This window comes from Mus musculus, chromosome 12 (assembly GCF_000001635.26).
Source record: "Mus musculus strain C57BL/6J chromosome 12, GRCm38.p6 C57BL/6J".
NCBI classification, from domain to species: domain Eukaryota; kingdom Metazoa; phylum Chordata; class Mammalia; order Rodentia; family Muridae; genus Mus; species Mus musculus.
The window spans coordinates 111,535,635-111,550,202 of NC_000078.6; the positions used below are offsets into that span (position 1 = coordinate 111,535,635).

At 43.8% G+C, this 14,568-nt stretch overlaps 1 protein-coding gene and 1 non-coding gene across 3 annotated transcripts; both read left to right on the forward strand.

Annotated features, from left to right (window-relative positions):
* Positions 1–2,466: 2,466 nt before the first annotated feature.
* On the forward strand, positions 2,467–11,119 carry Eif5 (eukaryotic translation initiation factor 5). 2 transcript variants are annotated; one of them, NM_173363.5, is made up of 12 exons: positions 2,467–2,605; positions 2,721–2,914; positions 3,774–4,053; positions 4,167–4,248; positions 4,496–4,668; positions 4,827–4,938; positions 6,072–6,211; positions 6,518–6,676; positions 7,046–7,207; positions 7,466–7,630; positions 7,893–8,027; positions 8,895–11,119. In NM_173363.5, the coding sequence occupies exons 3-12, from the start codon at positions 3,982–3,984 to the stop codon at positions 8,982–8,984; spliced, it is 1,290 nt and encodes a 429-aa protein (NP_775539.1). In that variant the 5' UTR covers positions 2,467–2,605; positions 2,721–2,914; positions 3,774–3,981; the 3' UTR covers positions 8,985–11,119. The 2 variants fall into 2 exon arrangements, with proteins under 2 accessions (NP_775539.1, NP_829887.1); NM_178041.2 differs by having other exon boundaries at positions 3,913–4,053.
* Positions 5,312–5,433, forward strand: Snora28 (small nucleolar RNA, H/ACA box 28). Its single transcript, NR_033168.1, has one exon. It is a non-coding gene; the product is annotated as a small nucleolar RNA, H/ACA box 28 (small nucleolar RNA).
* Positions 11,120–14,568: the final 3,449 nt, after the last annotated feature.

The window sequence follows — 14,568 nt, forward strand, 5'->3', positions numbered from 1 at the left end:
GCTCCTCAAAGTGGCTCTACCTAAGTGCCCACAATGTCTGACTGCTCAGAAACGCATACTTCTAGTTCAGGAAGAGTTGGTTTTAAAACTCAGGGGACCAATTCAAACTAAAGAGACTCAGAGACACCAATGTCTAAGCAACCAGCCAGTCAATTTCCTCATTTACCTCTGCAGCAACTATTCATGTCAGCTATCCAGGGCCAAAATGCACAGCCCATGGACAAGGATTTCATAAGCACCAAGTGTCCATCGCTTAACAAACTGTAAGTACCTGGCTGACGGAAATAACATCCAAATGAGGTGGCGACAGAAATAGCAAGGGAAATGATGCAATAAGCTTGGTGTCACACAAGCTTGCGTTCAGAAGCTGCCTACAGGATATTAAAGGGCTGTTGTCACCTGTAAAGCACAGGTCTAACACACCCCTTACCAGACTATTAGTCACTTACATACAAACTGCCCACTTAGACTCCTCTGTTTACTAGGGAGGGCTATGTCATACGCTGACCCAGAAAAGCTCTGAGAGCCAAGAGAATTGGGCACACATGCTAGTTCTGTAAGTTACAGAGGAAATGACCTTGGAAAAGCAGCTTCATCCCCCCCCCTACCCTCAGGCTTCAGTTTTCTTGTTTGTAAAATGGGTGTAAAAATTCCTCAGTATTCAAGGTCTTCTTAAAGCTGTAGGATATTAGAATCTGATAAATGGCGTGATTACGAGTACTTCTTATTGTAAATAAATAAAATTAATTTAAAATTTTTTACAAAGCACTTAGCTGGGTGTGCTAGTACCTGTCTGTAAGCCCCTACTAGGGAGGTTGAGGCATGAAGCTAGCTATGAGTTTGGGGCCAGGCTGGGCTACATACTGAAAGGGCATCAAAGTGATTCTTAGAAGTTGTCCATAATAACAGCACTAAAAATTAAAAGCAACACTAGCATAAGCTTTTATATTTTCATCTCCTTTGTGGCTGTCCTGGAACTTGTTATATAGGCTAGGCTAGCCTGCCTCTGCCTCTGGAGTGCTAGGATTAAAGGTGTCAGCACCCCTGGCTCCTACAAACTTTTAAAATGAAGTTAAACATCAGGCCATCGAACATACAGAAAAGACCACTTTGTATAGTGTTACCAAAAATACTTTTGTGAGACAAGCCTCTTACCTCGGACTGGTTTCACACCCTTTTCTGAGAGTTTCTAAAATATTGCCATTTGAGTTCAGCCAAGCAAAAACTCAATCTTTTCCAATACTGCCAAGTCATGATCCATGGCTCACAGAGGCACTGCCTGAGATCTTTCCACTTTAACGAGGGGGAACCTGGATAAGCACAGAGCCGTAAAAACTGTAGAGCCATGGACTGTGAAATAAAAGCTACAGAAGAGACACAAATCTTTCAGTTCTGCATCTTGTCTTTAGTCTCCCTCACGGACATGGTCAATTAGCTTTACAGAGCTTTTAAGTCATGGGGAAATAACCTTGGATTTGGGCAAAATAAAATTGATCTTTCCATTTTAACCTTGTTACAAATTCTACTGGCGTAGAACAAAGGGCAGCCCTTCTTCCACAACACTGCTCTTTCTCCCCATCCAGGAAACCAGGCAGCTGCTGACTAAGCCAGGCTGCTGCTCTCAGAAGCCCTGGGAAGGTGGAACAGGTATTTCTATATTATTAGTTGGACTCTGGGATGATTTCAACTCTCAGTCGAAACTTTTACCAAAAAAAGAAGTTTTTTTTTTCTTTTAAATAATGGAAGAGTGTCTAGGAAAGAAAAAGTCCGGGCTCCTCTTCCGAACATAAATTGTTAGTAAATAAAACACTGTTGCCTCCTCGGGTGCACCTGCAGGGAGTCACAGTCACCAACCAGCCTGGCCTTTACAGACCGGGCTGGGCTGGACGGGGTGGCCCTACGTGGCGACTGAGCCCCGAGGCGGGGGGATGGCCAAACCTCGAGGCACAGCCGGACCTGACTGGGGTCGAGACCACCCTAAGTTGCGCGGGGACCCAAGCTACACAAAAAAAGGTTTCTATCGTGGGAAACCTCAGAGCCACAACCGCGGAGTCTCGGCTCGGCGGCGGCTTGGCTCCCCGAGCTCAGGGAGAGGCACCATATGGGATGACAGGCACGGGCCAGGCAGCAGGAAGGGTGGTGGGAAAGAGGCAAGGGGAGCCGCAGTGTCGGGAGCCTCCTGGCGCGGTCCAGATGAGCAGTTAGATCACGCGTGGCCCACAGAGAAGCACCGTGGACATAGCCGGCCCGGCCCCGCCCCGAGAGAGGACTAGGCAGGCGCCATAGTGCCTGAACGCATAAACTCAGAGCGAGCCGGGCTATCGCGAGACCGCGAAGGCCTCTGGGAAGGACGGAGTTGGGGGGGGGAAGGGAAGGGAAGGAAGCTGGGACAGGCAGGAGGCGGGCCGAGACCACGAGTGGAGCCCCAGGAAGTGGAGGGCGGAGAAGCGTGAGATCGACGTGCATGCGAGCCAATGACAAGAGAAGTTGGGAGGGCCTGCGGCCAATAAGCGGTGGCTGCCCGGTACAAGGGGCGGGCTCCGGGGCCGAGGGTAGCTTGAGCGCGGCGGCGGCGTTGTTCAGTCAGAGCGAGAACATTCCAGAGGTGAGTCCGCGGGGGGCGGTGGCCCGCGCCCCTGCCCTGCGCTCCCGCCCCTCCACCCCGCGGGCCGCCGGCGGGGGCAGGCGCCGCCCGCCGCTCACTGCCTTGTCCCCGCCAGGTCGCCAGGCTCGGCGCTGCTGGTGTGGACGCGGACGTCGCTGGGACAGTCCCTCCCGCTGCTCGGCGGCGGCACCTGCCCAGCCGCCCCTCCGCTCGCCGCCGGCCCCGCCGCTCCGGACCCGGTTTCCAGCGCCTCTTCCTCCCAGTCCCGGGCGAGCCGCGTTGGGTTTATGTCTTTATTTGACGAAAACGGTGAGTCGCGGGCGGCGGGCCATGGCGGCGGCAAGATGGCGGCGCGGCCGCGTGACCCGCCGCGCGTGTGGCGCAGTTTGGGGGGGGCCGGGCCGTGCGGGAGCGCGCCCGCGCGCGCGCCGTGGCTGAGTCAGGCCCGGGGCGCGTTTGTGACTCAGGGAGGCCGCACCTCTGCCCCGCCGGCCGCCGGAAGGGGGAGGCCGGGCGACGGGCTGCGACCGTCGCGTAGCCATGGGGACGAGGGCGAAGGTCGGCCGTGCGCCGAGGGAGCGAGGGGAGGGAGCCCGGGCGCGGCTTCGGCCGTGGTCCTCGTGCTCCGACGGAGCCAATGGCTCCCAGCCTGGACTTGCCGCCCTGAAGCCCCCGGAGTCGCCGAAGCCGCCCCTCGGCGGTTGGCAGGTCCGGCTCGACGTTTCCCGTTTTACCACGATGGCAGCCGGGGGAGGCGCCATCGGCGAAGTTGGTGGCCCCCGGGCCTGAAGTGAGGGAGAGAAAGGGCCCGGATCCCCTTTTCGGCAGTTACAACGCTGTCGCTCGGCCGGGGCAACCCATGACTCGCCGGTGGCCTTTGATGTGACAATCTCCCGGCGGCTGAGGGAGCAGGGTTTGTGTTCCGTGTTGTCCTCCTCGTTTCGAGCAGTTTCCCTGCCAGTCACAACCCGTGTCAAAATGGTGGCCTCCTGGGTTCCTGGAGTTGTGCTTTGTTACATGGGGATGTCAGCTGTTTTCTCACAAGGACTCGGGCTGTTAGAGCTCGGAGTGTTAGTTGTGTGAGGGACTCGGGGACGGGAAGTTGTCCCGGGGAGGAGTGATGCTAAACCTGTAGGGTTGTTGTGTGTTTTCTCCTTTTCTCTTTCAGAGCTGTTGCGCAGCCATTGGTACCTGTATTGGGGAAACATAGCATACAAGCAAGAAGCTTACAGCCTCAGTGGCGAAAATTTTTTCATGTCAGAGACCGAGAACTCTTGCAGTCGTTTATGTCATCCCTTCTTCTCCAGACAGAAGATACCAAAAAGTTGCAATCAAAGATCTCTTCATCTTATTGATAAAGTCACTAATAAGCCAAAATGTCTGTCAACGTCAACCGCAGCGTGTCAGACCAGTTCTATCGCTACAAGATGCCCCGTTTGATTGCTAAGGTAATGCTGGTTTTTATTTTAGTAGCCTGTTGGTCCGCACACTCTTGATAGGTTTTGAAAGATTACATTTCACAGGGAAGACAGTGCAAAATTGAAATTCTTATTTCCTTTAGGTTGAGGGCAAAGGAAATGGAATCAAGACAGTTATAGTCAACATGGTTGACGTTGCAAAGGCGCTTAATCGGCCTCCAACGTGTAAGTAAAGCTTGGAGAAGCCTGAAAAGGTATATTATGGCTATAGTTTTTACAGTCTTTGAGCTATACATCTTTCCTCAATCATGTTAATTAGCAAGTTGGAACTGCGGACCTACTTGATTGGGTGTCATTAAGCCACCCTGGCTGTATTTCAGTTTCCCTGTAATTTTAACACGGTGAGTTTTTGTATATTCACGTGCAACCAGTGCTTTAGTTAACTATAATGGAATGTCTTGTCTTTATACAGATCCCACCAAATATTTTGGTTGTGAGCTGGGAGCACAGACCCAGTTTGATGTTAAGAATGACCGTTACATTGTCAATGGATCTCATGAGGCGAATAAGCTGCAAGACATGTTGGATGGATTCATTAAAAAATTTGTTCTCTGTCCTGAGTGTGAGAATCCTGAAACAGATCTGGTGAGTGCCTTTTAGGTTTTTTTTCAAGACTATCATGAAGAAAATTGGGTTAAATTAGTACTTTAGATGTCTTCTGGCACTTTTATAATGTAACAAAAACTTCTATCCACTTTTCCTTTTTGGCTGTAGATGACACTTGTTTTTACTTTCCTTAATAGCATGTCAATCCAAAGAAGCAAACAATAGGTAATTCTTGTAAAGCCTGTGGGTACCGAGGCATGCTTGACACACATCATAAACTCTGTACATTCATTCTCAAAAACCCACCTGGTAAGTCTTTTTAATAAATTGACTAGTAGAATAAAAGAAGATTTTTTTTTCTGTTGTTGCTATATAAGAATACACTATGAGCTCATAAGTGAATTTTATTGTTTGTTTGTGCATGGGGTTTTTGAAGACAGGATTTTTCTGTAGCTCTGGCTATCCCAGACCTCTGAATCAGGCTGCCCTCTGCATCTAAAAGGGATTAAAGGCATTCACCACCATGCCTAGCTCTGGACTTTGTGACTTTGACTGTAAGACATTGGAAAATGTCCTGTTTTATGTAGCAATAAGGGTGAAAAATGGCTGCTAAACCAGATGTCTGTTGTTAAGAGTCAAGGCTTATCTATTAAGCTACAGTGACTTTAAAGCATTGCAAGCAACACTCTGTGGCAGATGAACAAAACCGTCTGACACAATTTGAGCTTGCTATAGCAAGAAAGTCTAACCTATTCCGGTGTTCTCTTTCCCCATGAGACAAGCCGTTATATAGGCTCTAACAAACTTTTTAATTGTTGAATTGATCAGGTTTTGGATGTGGTATTGTTTAAATTTATGGGGCAAACTACCTGATACTAACCTTCTAATCTTCAGCCCCAATACTGTGTGTCAGTACTACTTCACCTTATTTTATAACCTGTGAAATATAGTAGTGTATTTGATCCCTGAATCCCCTCAGAATTCTTAGGGTGTTTTTTTCAAGACAGGGTTTTTCTATGTAATATCCCTAGCTGGCCTGGAACTCACTTTGTAGACCAAGCTGGCCTCAAACTCAGAAATAACTGCTGCTGCCTCCCAAGTGCTGGAATGGAAGGCATTTTTTTGTGTGGATGTTCTGTGTACATGTATGTCTGTACCACATGCATGCAGTGCCCTGGAGGCCAGAGGGGAGGGCATTGGATTCCCTGGGACCAGAGTTGTGAACCACCATATGGTTGCTGAGAATCTGAATGAACAACTTTTGCAAGAATAAGTCCTTAGTTGCTAACCAACCACGCCATTCAGAATTCTAAATGTCGTTTTGTTTTAATCATGTTGGCTTTTTCTTCAGAGAGAGAACTATGATAGGTGAGACGGTAGGATTTCAGTCTGATAGTGATACATGAACCATAGGGCTAAATTAACTCTTCATTTCCCTGTAGAGAATAGTGACATTGGTACAGGAAAGAAAGAAAAGGAAAAGAAAAATAGAAAGGGCAAGGACAAGGAAAATGGCTCTGTATCTACCAGTGAGACACCACCACCTCCACCACCAAATGAAATTAGTCCTCCACATGCTGTGGTGAGTATAATGCTATTAAAATAGTGTGAAAAACCTGGTATTAAAGTAAAAAATTCCTTTTTAACTTAATATACAACGCTTAATTAAAACAGTGTGCTATTTATTGGGTGGTGGGGGGTTGAGTTGAACTAAACTGACTATTTTTAGAATCCATTTTCCCTGTTTAGCATTTTGATTTGTTTTTGTTTGCACTAATGTGAAAGGTAACATTTTGTGAGTTTTTGACATGGTCTGTGGGCAGAGGTGCTTGATTCTGTCAATGTGACTAGTTCCTGTACCTAATGATCTTGGCTTTTGTGTAAATAGGAAGAAGAGGAAGATGATGATTGGGGGGAGGATACAACTGAGGAAGCTCAAAGGCGCAGAATGGATGAAATCAGTGACCATGCAAAAGGTCTGACACTTAGTGATGATTTGGAAAGAACTGTAGAAGAGCGTGTTAACATCCTGTTTGATTTTGTTAAGGTAAATTTGTATAGATAACTTTTTCTCTGGTATCTTTGAATTTATTTTTTGGGTGTCTTTTGTTTTCAGTCAGGGTCTCTGTCTAAGCCCTGGTTTTCTTGGACTCCAGTAAACCAGGCTAGCCTCAAACTCACGAAGACCCCCAATTTGCTGAGATAAAAGGCATGTGTCACCACACCCTACCATTCTTTGAATATTAATAGAAGGCTTGCATTTACGTCCTTGCTTATTATTCAAGAAATGTATTGGAAGATTTACAGTGGGTGTTGAACTGTCTTTGGCAAGTGATAAATTGGGTAGAAATCATAGAGAAGGAGGACAGCTCTCAAGCATAGCAAAATATGGCTATATTAAAAATTTTTTTTTCAGAAAAAGAAAGAAGAGGGCATTATTGATTCATCTGATAAAGAAATTGTGGCTGAGGCAGAAAGACTGGATGTAAAAGCCATGGGTCCTCTTGTTTTGACAGAAGTTCTCTTTGATGAGAAGATAAGAGAGCAAATCAAGAAATACAGGCGCCATTTTCTAAGAGTAAGAGACATTTTTTAGGTTTATTATCCATGATTGTCACCTTAGGGCTATAGCTTTAAATTCAGACCATTATATTACCTCCTGAAAATTGATAACCCCCACTTTTTACCGATTCTGGGAGCATCTCTAAATGGTAAGGGTGTCTACATTGACCTTTTTGAGCCATTGTTTCATAGGCTATTCTTTGAGAAAGTAAACGTGCTTAGTAGATACAGAATTGTAGAGCTGTAAATGATTGTTGATGCTGTCTACCTGCAGTTTTGTCATAACAACAAAAAGGCTCAGCGGTACCTTCTTCATGGTTTGGAATGTGTGGTAGCAATGCATCAAGCTCAGCTGATCTCCAAGATCCCACACATCCTGAAGGAGATGTATGATGCCGACCTGTTAGAGGAGGAGGTCATTATCAGCTGGTCAGAAAAGGTGAGGAGCATATAAGTTACAGCACTGCAGAAGCATCAAGACAGCTATTGGGGCAGAAGAAGTTGTGTCTAGTAAATACCTAGTCTTGTCTACATTAAGTTGAATTGTAAGTCCCTTTATAGTTAAGGCAGCAAAGATTATTTTGACAATCTCTTGTCTACTGAAAATTAGGGAATGACCCAAGCTCTTTAGAGAGCTCATTAATTGTACGAGTAATTTAAATTCTTCAAATCTTCACTGAGAAAATTCTGGACTTTTCCAGGCCTCTAAGAAATATGTCTCAAAAGAACTTGCCAAAGAGATTCGTGTCAAAGCAGAGCCATTTATTAAATGGTTGAAGGAAGCAGAGGAAGAATCTTCTGGTGGTGAGGAAGAAGATGAAGACGAAAATATTGAGGTAAATGCTAGAAACACATGTTAGTACTTGGTTAGCAATGGGCATTGCAGATACACACACACACACACACACACACACACACACACACACACACACACACACACACACACGCAGGGGGGTTGTATTTGACTCTGGCTATCCTGTAACTCGAGAATTGCCTGTGCCTCTAGAGTGCTAGGATTAAAGGTGTGCACCACCAGCACTAACCAGCTATTTTGGGGGAGGGTATAGATTTAATGATAGTGGTATGACTAGGCAATTGGGGTGGTTCCAAATTTCAGTTTAAGGATACAACAAAATGGAATCTTTCTGTGAGTGGAGGAGGCAGTTGGTTTTGGGTTATTGTTTTTGGTTTGGTTTGTTTTTTTTTCTCAAGACAGGGTTTCTCTGAATAGCCCTGGCTGTCCTGGAACTCACTTTGTAGACCAGGCTGGCCTCGAACTCAGAAATCCACCTGCCTCTGCCTCCCAAGTGTTCCACCACTGCCCAGTTCAGGAGGCAGTTTTTATATGTAGTTCTGGAGCGTGAGCATGCTAGGTAAGCAAGCATGAGCCCTTGAGCCCTCTTCCAGCCCTAGAAAATAATTATATTCAATTTCAATGATTGATATTCCCCTTATATATACATAATTTATAAAAATAAAGCCAGATATGATGGCATATACTCTTTAATCCTAGCACTCAGGCAGAGGATTTCCAGGACAATCAGGTATTATGCAAAGAAACCCTATCTCAAAAAATCAAAAATTAAAAAAACAAAAACAATCATGGCTGGGGGTGGGAGTAAAGGGAAATGAAAATACTGTAATTCTTTCAAATGAAAAAAAAAGGTAATGGAAATAATCTAGTCCTGCATTTGTATTGCCAGGTCGTATATTCGAAAACTGCCAGTGTACCAAAAGTTGAAACTGTGAAGTCTGACAACAAGGATGATGACATTGATATTGACGCCATTTAAAAGAATGGATGCAACTTAGCTTAACAGTGTAATGCTGCAAATTTTTCTCCATTATCAGCCAGAAGTGCAACATGTATGTGCAAGAGCTAAAGTGGCTTAACATCATGCTACACTTGATACTAAAAAGCTATTACTGTGAGTGGTCTATAATTAAGCCCAATGAGACATCTAGGGAGTCCATACATATCAGTGAGCAGTTGTAGTTTGCTTATTTATAGCATGTTTCTTTCGGAAAAACCTAGTGGTGGACACATTTGGATCACATTTATACAGTTATAAAAAATAAAGATTTGATTTTGGTCATTCTTCAGACTTTGGGCTATGAATGGCTTATACTGAAGTAATTGGCTACTTTTAGGATGTTACACCATTTAATTTAGGCTCCTTGAGTTTGATGGGTTGTTAGGAACTGAAAACTTGAAGAATGCAAACAAATATAATGAACTTACTCAGCCATTAAGAAATGAAGTATTTTGAAAGTTGTATCTCCAGTCCCAGTCCATTCAGATTGGCAACTGACAATTCTTGTCATTCTAAGGAAATTGGTGATTAAATGACAGTGTGACATCCTCGTAAGAAGTAAAAATGACCTGTGTGTCCTATGGTTTAAGAGCAAATTTTAAAACTTGGAAGTTGTGGTTTTCCAGTTTGTGTACACTCACCCCCAAATTGTAGTCTTTCAAGTCGTGTGCATTGCACGTTGGATAAGCCAGGGAAATTGTTAACAAATAAGTATTTTGTGTGTGTTTAGTGGTTGCTTTGTATTGAGAGAAAAGCTTTGAGGTGTGATTAAATCGTAAGCTCTGATTCTATTTGGGAGAAACAGGAAAAAAGGTGCACTTAATCTCTAGCTAAAACAGCGTAATTTTTCAACTTTTACCCTTAAATTATAATTTCAAGATGTTTAGACATACTGTATCTTGTGTTTGTGTACCCCCTCCCCAATATTATGGTTTATTCTTTAATGCCTTTTAATTTGGATATAATAGCTTGTACTTTAGATTTTGGTTGCTATCTTGCCAAAATAAGTGTTACTGTTTTTCAAGCTTGACCCCCTTCCCCAATTGTCTTATTTAAAGAGAAAGTTAAACTCATACTTCTGAGTCAGAGCCTGTATTTTGGTGTAAGACTTGGGATATTTTTTACTTCACATTGAATATAGCTGGATACCTGAGAGACTGATGGCCACTGGGTGGGTGCAGCTAGCTAAGGCCTGACCAGCCCATTCAGAGCCTTGGACTTCAGACACAAAAGTGAGTTCTTACACACTTGCTGGTGTAAGCTCTATCTGGGGTCCTGACTATATTTGAAAACTTGTCTTCAATATTAAAAACAGCACATATTTCTTTCTACAAAAGTGCATTCTGGGAGTTAAAAATCCATGTGGTTAATTTGTGTGTGGCGTGCTAGCTCATACATTATTTGAATTTCATTCTTTGTGTCATCCATCTCACAGATTATTAGACTTTAATAAACAATGTAAAAAATTGTGCATTAAAATCATACAAATATTTAGTAAAATTAGAACTTTAATAAGAGTTTGAGTGTGGAGCAGGAGCCATACACCTGGAATGGTAACAAGGGAATGTGCTGTGTCACACCAAAGATGTGGTACTTGGAAAGTCACTTGTCTCCTGGGTTTCAGATTCTTTGTTGCATGGTCCGCCCATCTCCATTTGTCATCATTTTTTGAGATTCTCAAGTACATCAGCACATTCGGCCTCAGGTTGGCAAGATTTTTGTCTTAGAGCTGTTGCTTTAAAGGGAAACGGTCAGGTCTTAGACACTTAGGAAGGTCTTGGGCTTCTGTTCATTCTGGTGCCAAACCAGTGGGATTCAAATTTCACACAATCTGGGTTTTACTCATGGAGGTTAACCTGATAGGAATAATCCTTCGTTGCTCTATTGAGGTGTCATAAAGTTTCCTGTTTCAAACAGCTACATTACTTGATTAAAACAATGTTAAAATTAAATTTCTGTCTGCTTTAATATTAAAAAGTATGTTTTCATTTTACTGTAAGTAAAAAGCACTGAATGCTGTCCAGGATTATAGCTCATGCTTTGAATTTAAATGTTGGGTACTCTGGAGAAGTATGTCAGCCCTATGCATGAAAACATGTTGGTAATTTCATTGGATCACTTGGGGTTTTTTTTTGTTTGTTTTTTAATATGTAGAATGAATTGTATAGATTGAAAATCACCCTTTTAAAAACAAGTTTGAAAATCATCCTTTTAAAAACAAGTTTGCTAGGGAATTCTGACTCCAATGAGTCTAGCCTATCTTATCCCCTGGTTTCATCAAGGCCTAACATGTGGGCACTGAGACTGCCCTTGAACTCTCAGTTTCACCTCTCAAATGTTACTAATGTGCCACCATACCTAGACTTTTGTGTGGGTATTCATGTCATATTTATACAATAGAGGCCAGGGCATAGCTATACAAGTCTCCATTGTAGTCCTGGAGATCTAAGTTAGGTTGTCTTGTTATTTTTATTACATGTAAGTAACGCTGTCTTCAGACACACCAGAAAGAGGGCGTCAGATCATCATTACAGATGATTGTGAGCCACCATGTGGGATTTGAACTTGGGACCTTTGGAAGAACAGTCAGTGCTCTTAACCGCTGAGCTTTCAACCACCTCACCAGCCTCCTATGTTAATGATACTCCCTTGAGTGGAATTGTCCTGGGTAAATGGTTAGCCAAAGTTCTCATTTCCCCTTCTGTATTGGAATTTGGCCTTGTGAACCTTATGGGTCTTGTAAATTTGAGGCTTATGCCCACCTATGATAGTGACATTGTTTTCCCTTCCTGTGTTTTACCTGTACATGTCTGTTAGGAATATTCAGCCTTAAACCTAACCTAGAATGTGACCTCCATGTACCTGATGGGTGTAGTAACCCATGCATAACCCTTTGAAGCTCAGCTGAAGTGTCAAGACCAAAGACTGGAGCAGGGTACCAAGAAAAAGCTCCCACTTGTATTCCCCTGCTTCCCTGAACAGGAAAGGGGTGTGCAATGTGCCTTATATCAGGAGTGGTTGGGAGGGAAGTGTTTTTCCTAGAAATAATACAATTGCTGATAGCCTCAACTGTAGGACTCGATTTTTAAACAGAACTAAATGGTGGATACAGTCTGGATACAAAGCGTAGAAGACATAAGTGCCCAGATTTTTTTGTTGTAGTAGTAGTGATATGGTAGTTCAGGCTCCAGGGTAACAGATTTCACTATGGGGAGCCTGACAGGAAATACTGTTGAACTTTATAATAAAGCTAAAATCTTTTTTTTTAAGATTCTATTTTATGTATATGAATACACTGTAACTGTCTTCAGACACCAGAAGAGGGCATCGGATCCCATTATACATGGTTGGGAGTCACCATGTGGTTGCTGGGATTTGAACTCAGGACCTCTGGAAAAGCAGTCTTTTTTTTTTTTTTTTTTTCCTCTTTAGATGTATTTATTATATGTAAGTACACTAGCTGTCCTTAGATACTCTAGAAGAGGACATCAGATTTCGTTAGGGATGGTTGTGAGCCACGATGTGGTTGCTGGGATTTGAACTTGGGACCTTCGGAAGAACAGTGCTCTTAACCACTGAGCCACCTCGCCAGCCCCAGCAGTCTGTTCTCTGAGCCATCTCTAAATTCTGACCACCCTTAAGATGCTATTACAGATGTATGTCACCACACCTGGCCTATGTGAAGCAAGACCTAGTCAAAGAATAAAATGCTACTACATACCACTAGGAAAAAATCAAATGTAACAGCCACTATACATAAAATTGCAAGATGGGCTCAACTCCATGAGTTCTGTGGAGAAATTGTATACTGTGGACTTTGGGTTGGGATGACTAGTGCTTCCTATGGCCATGGAGACCTAACGGACCAAGGCTAGAGCAGAAGCCTGGTTACAGCAATTCAGAAGGGGCTTCTGGGCCCTGCACTGCCTTCTCAGGTGCTGAGAAGTAGAAAAGGAGCCAAATCCCAAAGAGGCTTTAGCTCTGCAGAAAGCTAGAGTGATTTGCCAGGCTGCTGTAACAAAAAGAGAACTATACCAGGTAGGGGCTCACCCTGAGTGTTAAGCTAGATCATCAGCCTTTTGCTGAGCAGCTTGGAGTTGAGTGAGTTCCTGATCAAATGAGGGCTAGCTGCAGGTTCTATTCCCAGCACCTATGTGATAGCTCACAAGCATCCATAATGGGGTTCCAACACCCTCTCTGTCCTCATACATTATGGTTTACACACATAAGTGCAGCCAAACCTCTCTACATAAAATAGATATATCTTGGCCAGGCATGGAGGTAAGAGGCAGGTGATTTTGTGAATTTGAAAACAGCCTAGTCTCTGTTGGTGCAACATACAACATAAGACAAACAGGGTTATGTAAAGAGATCTCTGTCTCAAAAAACAAAAGCAGGGGGCTGAAGAGATGGCTCAGCAGGTAAGACTGCTCTTGCAAAGGTCCCGAGTTCAATCCCCAGCAACCACATGGTGGCTCTCAACCATCCATGAGATCTGACGACCTCTTCTGGTGTGTCCAAGGACAACTATAGTGTACTCATGTAAATTAAGTAAATCTTTAAAAACAAAAGCAGACTTTTGCAGAAGACTGGAGTTAAGTTCTCAGAGCCACCTGTAACTAGTTCCAAGGGATCTGCTGCCCTTCTCTGGCCTCCATAGGCACCATACTCATGTGCACAAAGACAAATATACAGTCAAAAATTTTTAATTTTAGCTAACCATGGTGACACTTTTAATCCCAGCACTCAAGAAGCTGATTTGGGTCTTTGCATTCTAGGCCAGCCTAGGCTACAGAGTTGAGTTCAGGGACACATAAAAAAGACCCTGTCTCCAAAAGAAAAGAAAAAGTTTGTTTAAAATTTATATGTATAAGCCGGGCATGATGGCATACGCTTTTAATCCCAGCACTTGGGAGGCAGAGGCCAGCCTGGTCTGCAAAGTGAGTTCCAGGACAGCCAGGGCTGTACAGAGAAACCCTGTCTCGGGGAAGAAAAAAAATTATATGTATGCATGTGCAGGTGGCTGCAGAGAGCAGGTGTGAAGCACTTGTTATAGGTTCTGGGAACTGAACTCTGGTCCTTTGGAAGAATACCACACCCTCTTACCACTGAGCCATCTCCAACTCTTTTTTTTTTTTTTTTTAAAGATTTATTTATTATTTTATGTAAATACACTGTAGCTGTCTTCACACACTCCAGAAGAGGGAGTCAGATCTCGTTACGGATGGTTGTGAGCCACCATGTGGTTGCTGGGATTTGAACTCTGGACCTTTGGAAGAGCAGTCGGGTGCTCTTACCCACTGAGCCATCTCACCAGCCCCGCCATCTCCAACTCTTGATCAGTGTATTTTACCACAGCAATAGAAAACAGTAGGACATCAGCTGCTATCAATGGGTGAACAACATGCTCAGAAATGAAATAAAGCACTCAGGCTTTTAGTCCCTCACAGAAGTAACTGTCAATGCCAATTTGTACAAGACAGATATAAAAGCAAAGCAAAACAAAAACCCACAACAGAACAGAACAAATCACACCATTACAAAAAGCAACTTGGAGAGAAAA

Excerpts from the sequence above, each read along its gene's own strand:
- Eif5 (NM_173363.5), top strand. The coding sequence starts at position 3,982 with ATGTCTGTCAACGTCAACCGCAGCGTGTCAGACCAGTTCTATCGCTAC. Across the intron at positions 4,249-4,495 it reads GCTTAATCGGCCTCCAACGT|ATCCCACCAAATATTTTGGT; the intron begins GTAAGTAAAGCT and ends GTCTTTATACAG. Across the intron at positions 8,028-8,894 it reads ATGAAGACGAAAATATTGAG|GTCGTATATTCGAAAACTGC; the intron begins GTAAATGCTAGA and ends TTGTATTGCCAG.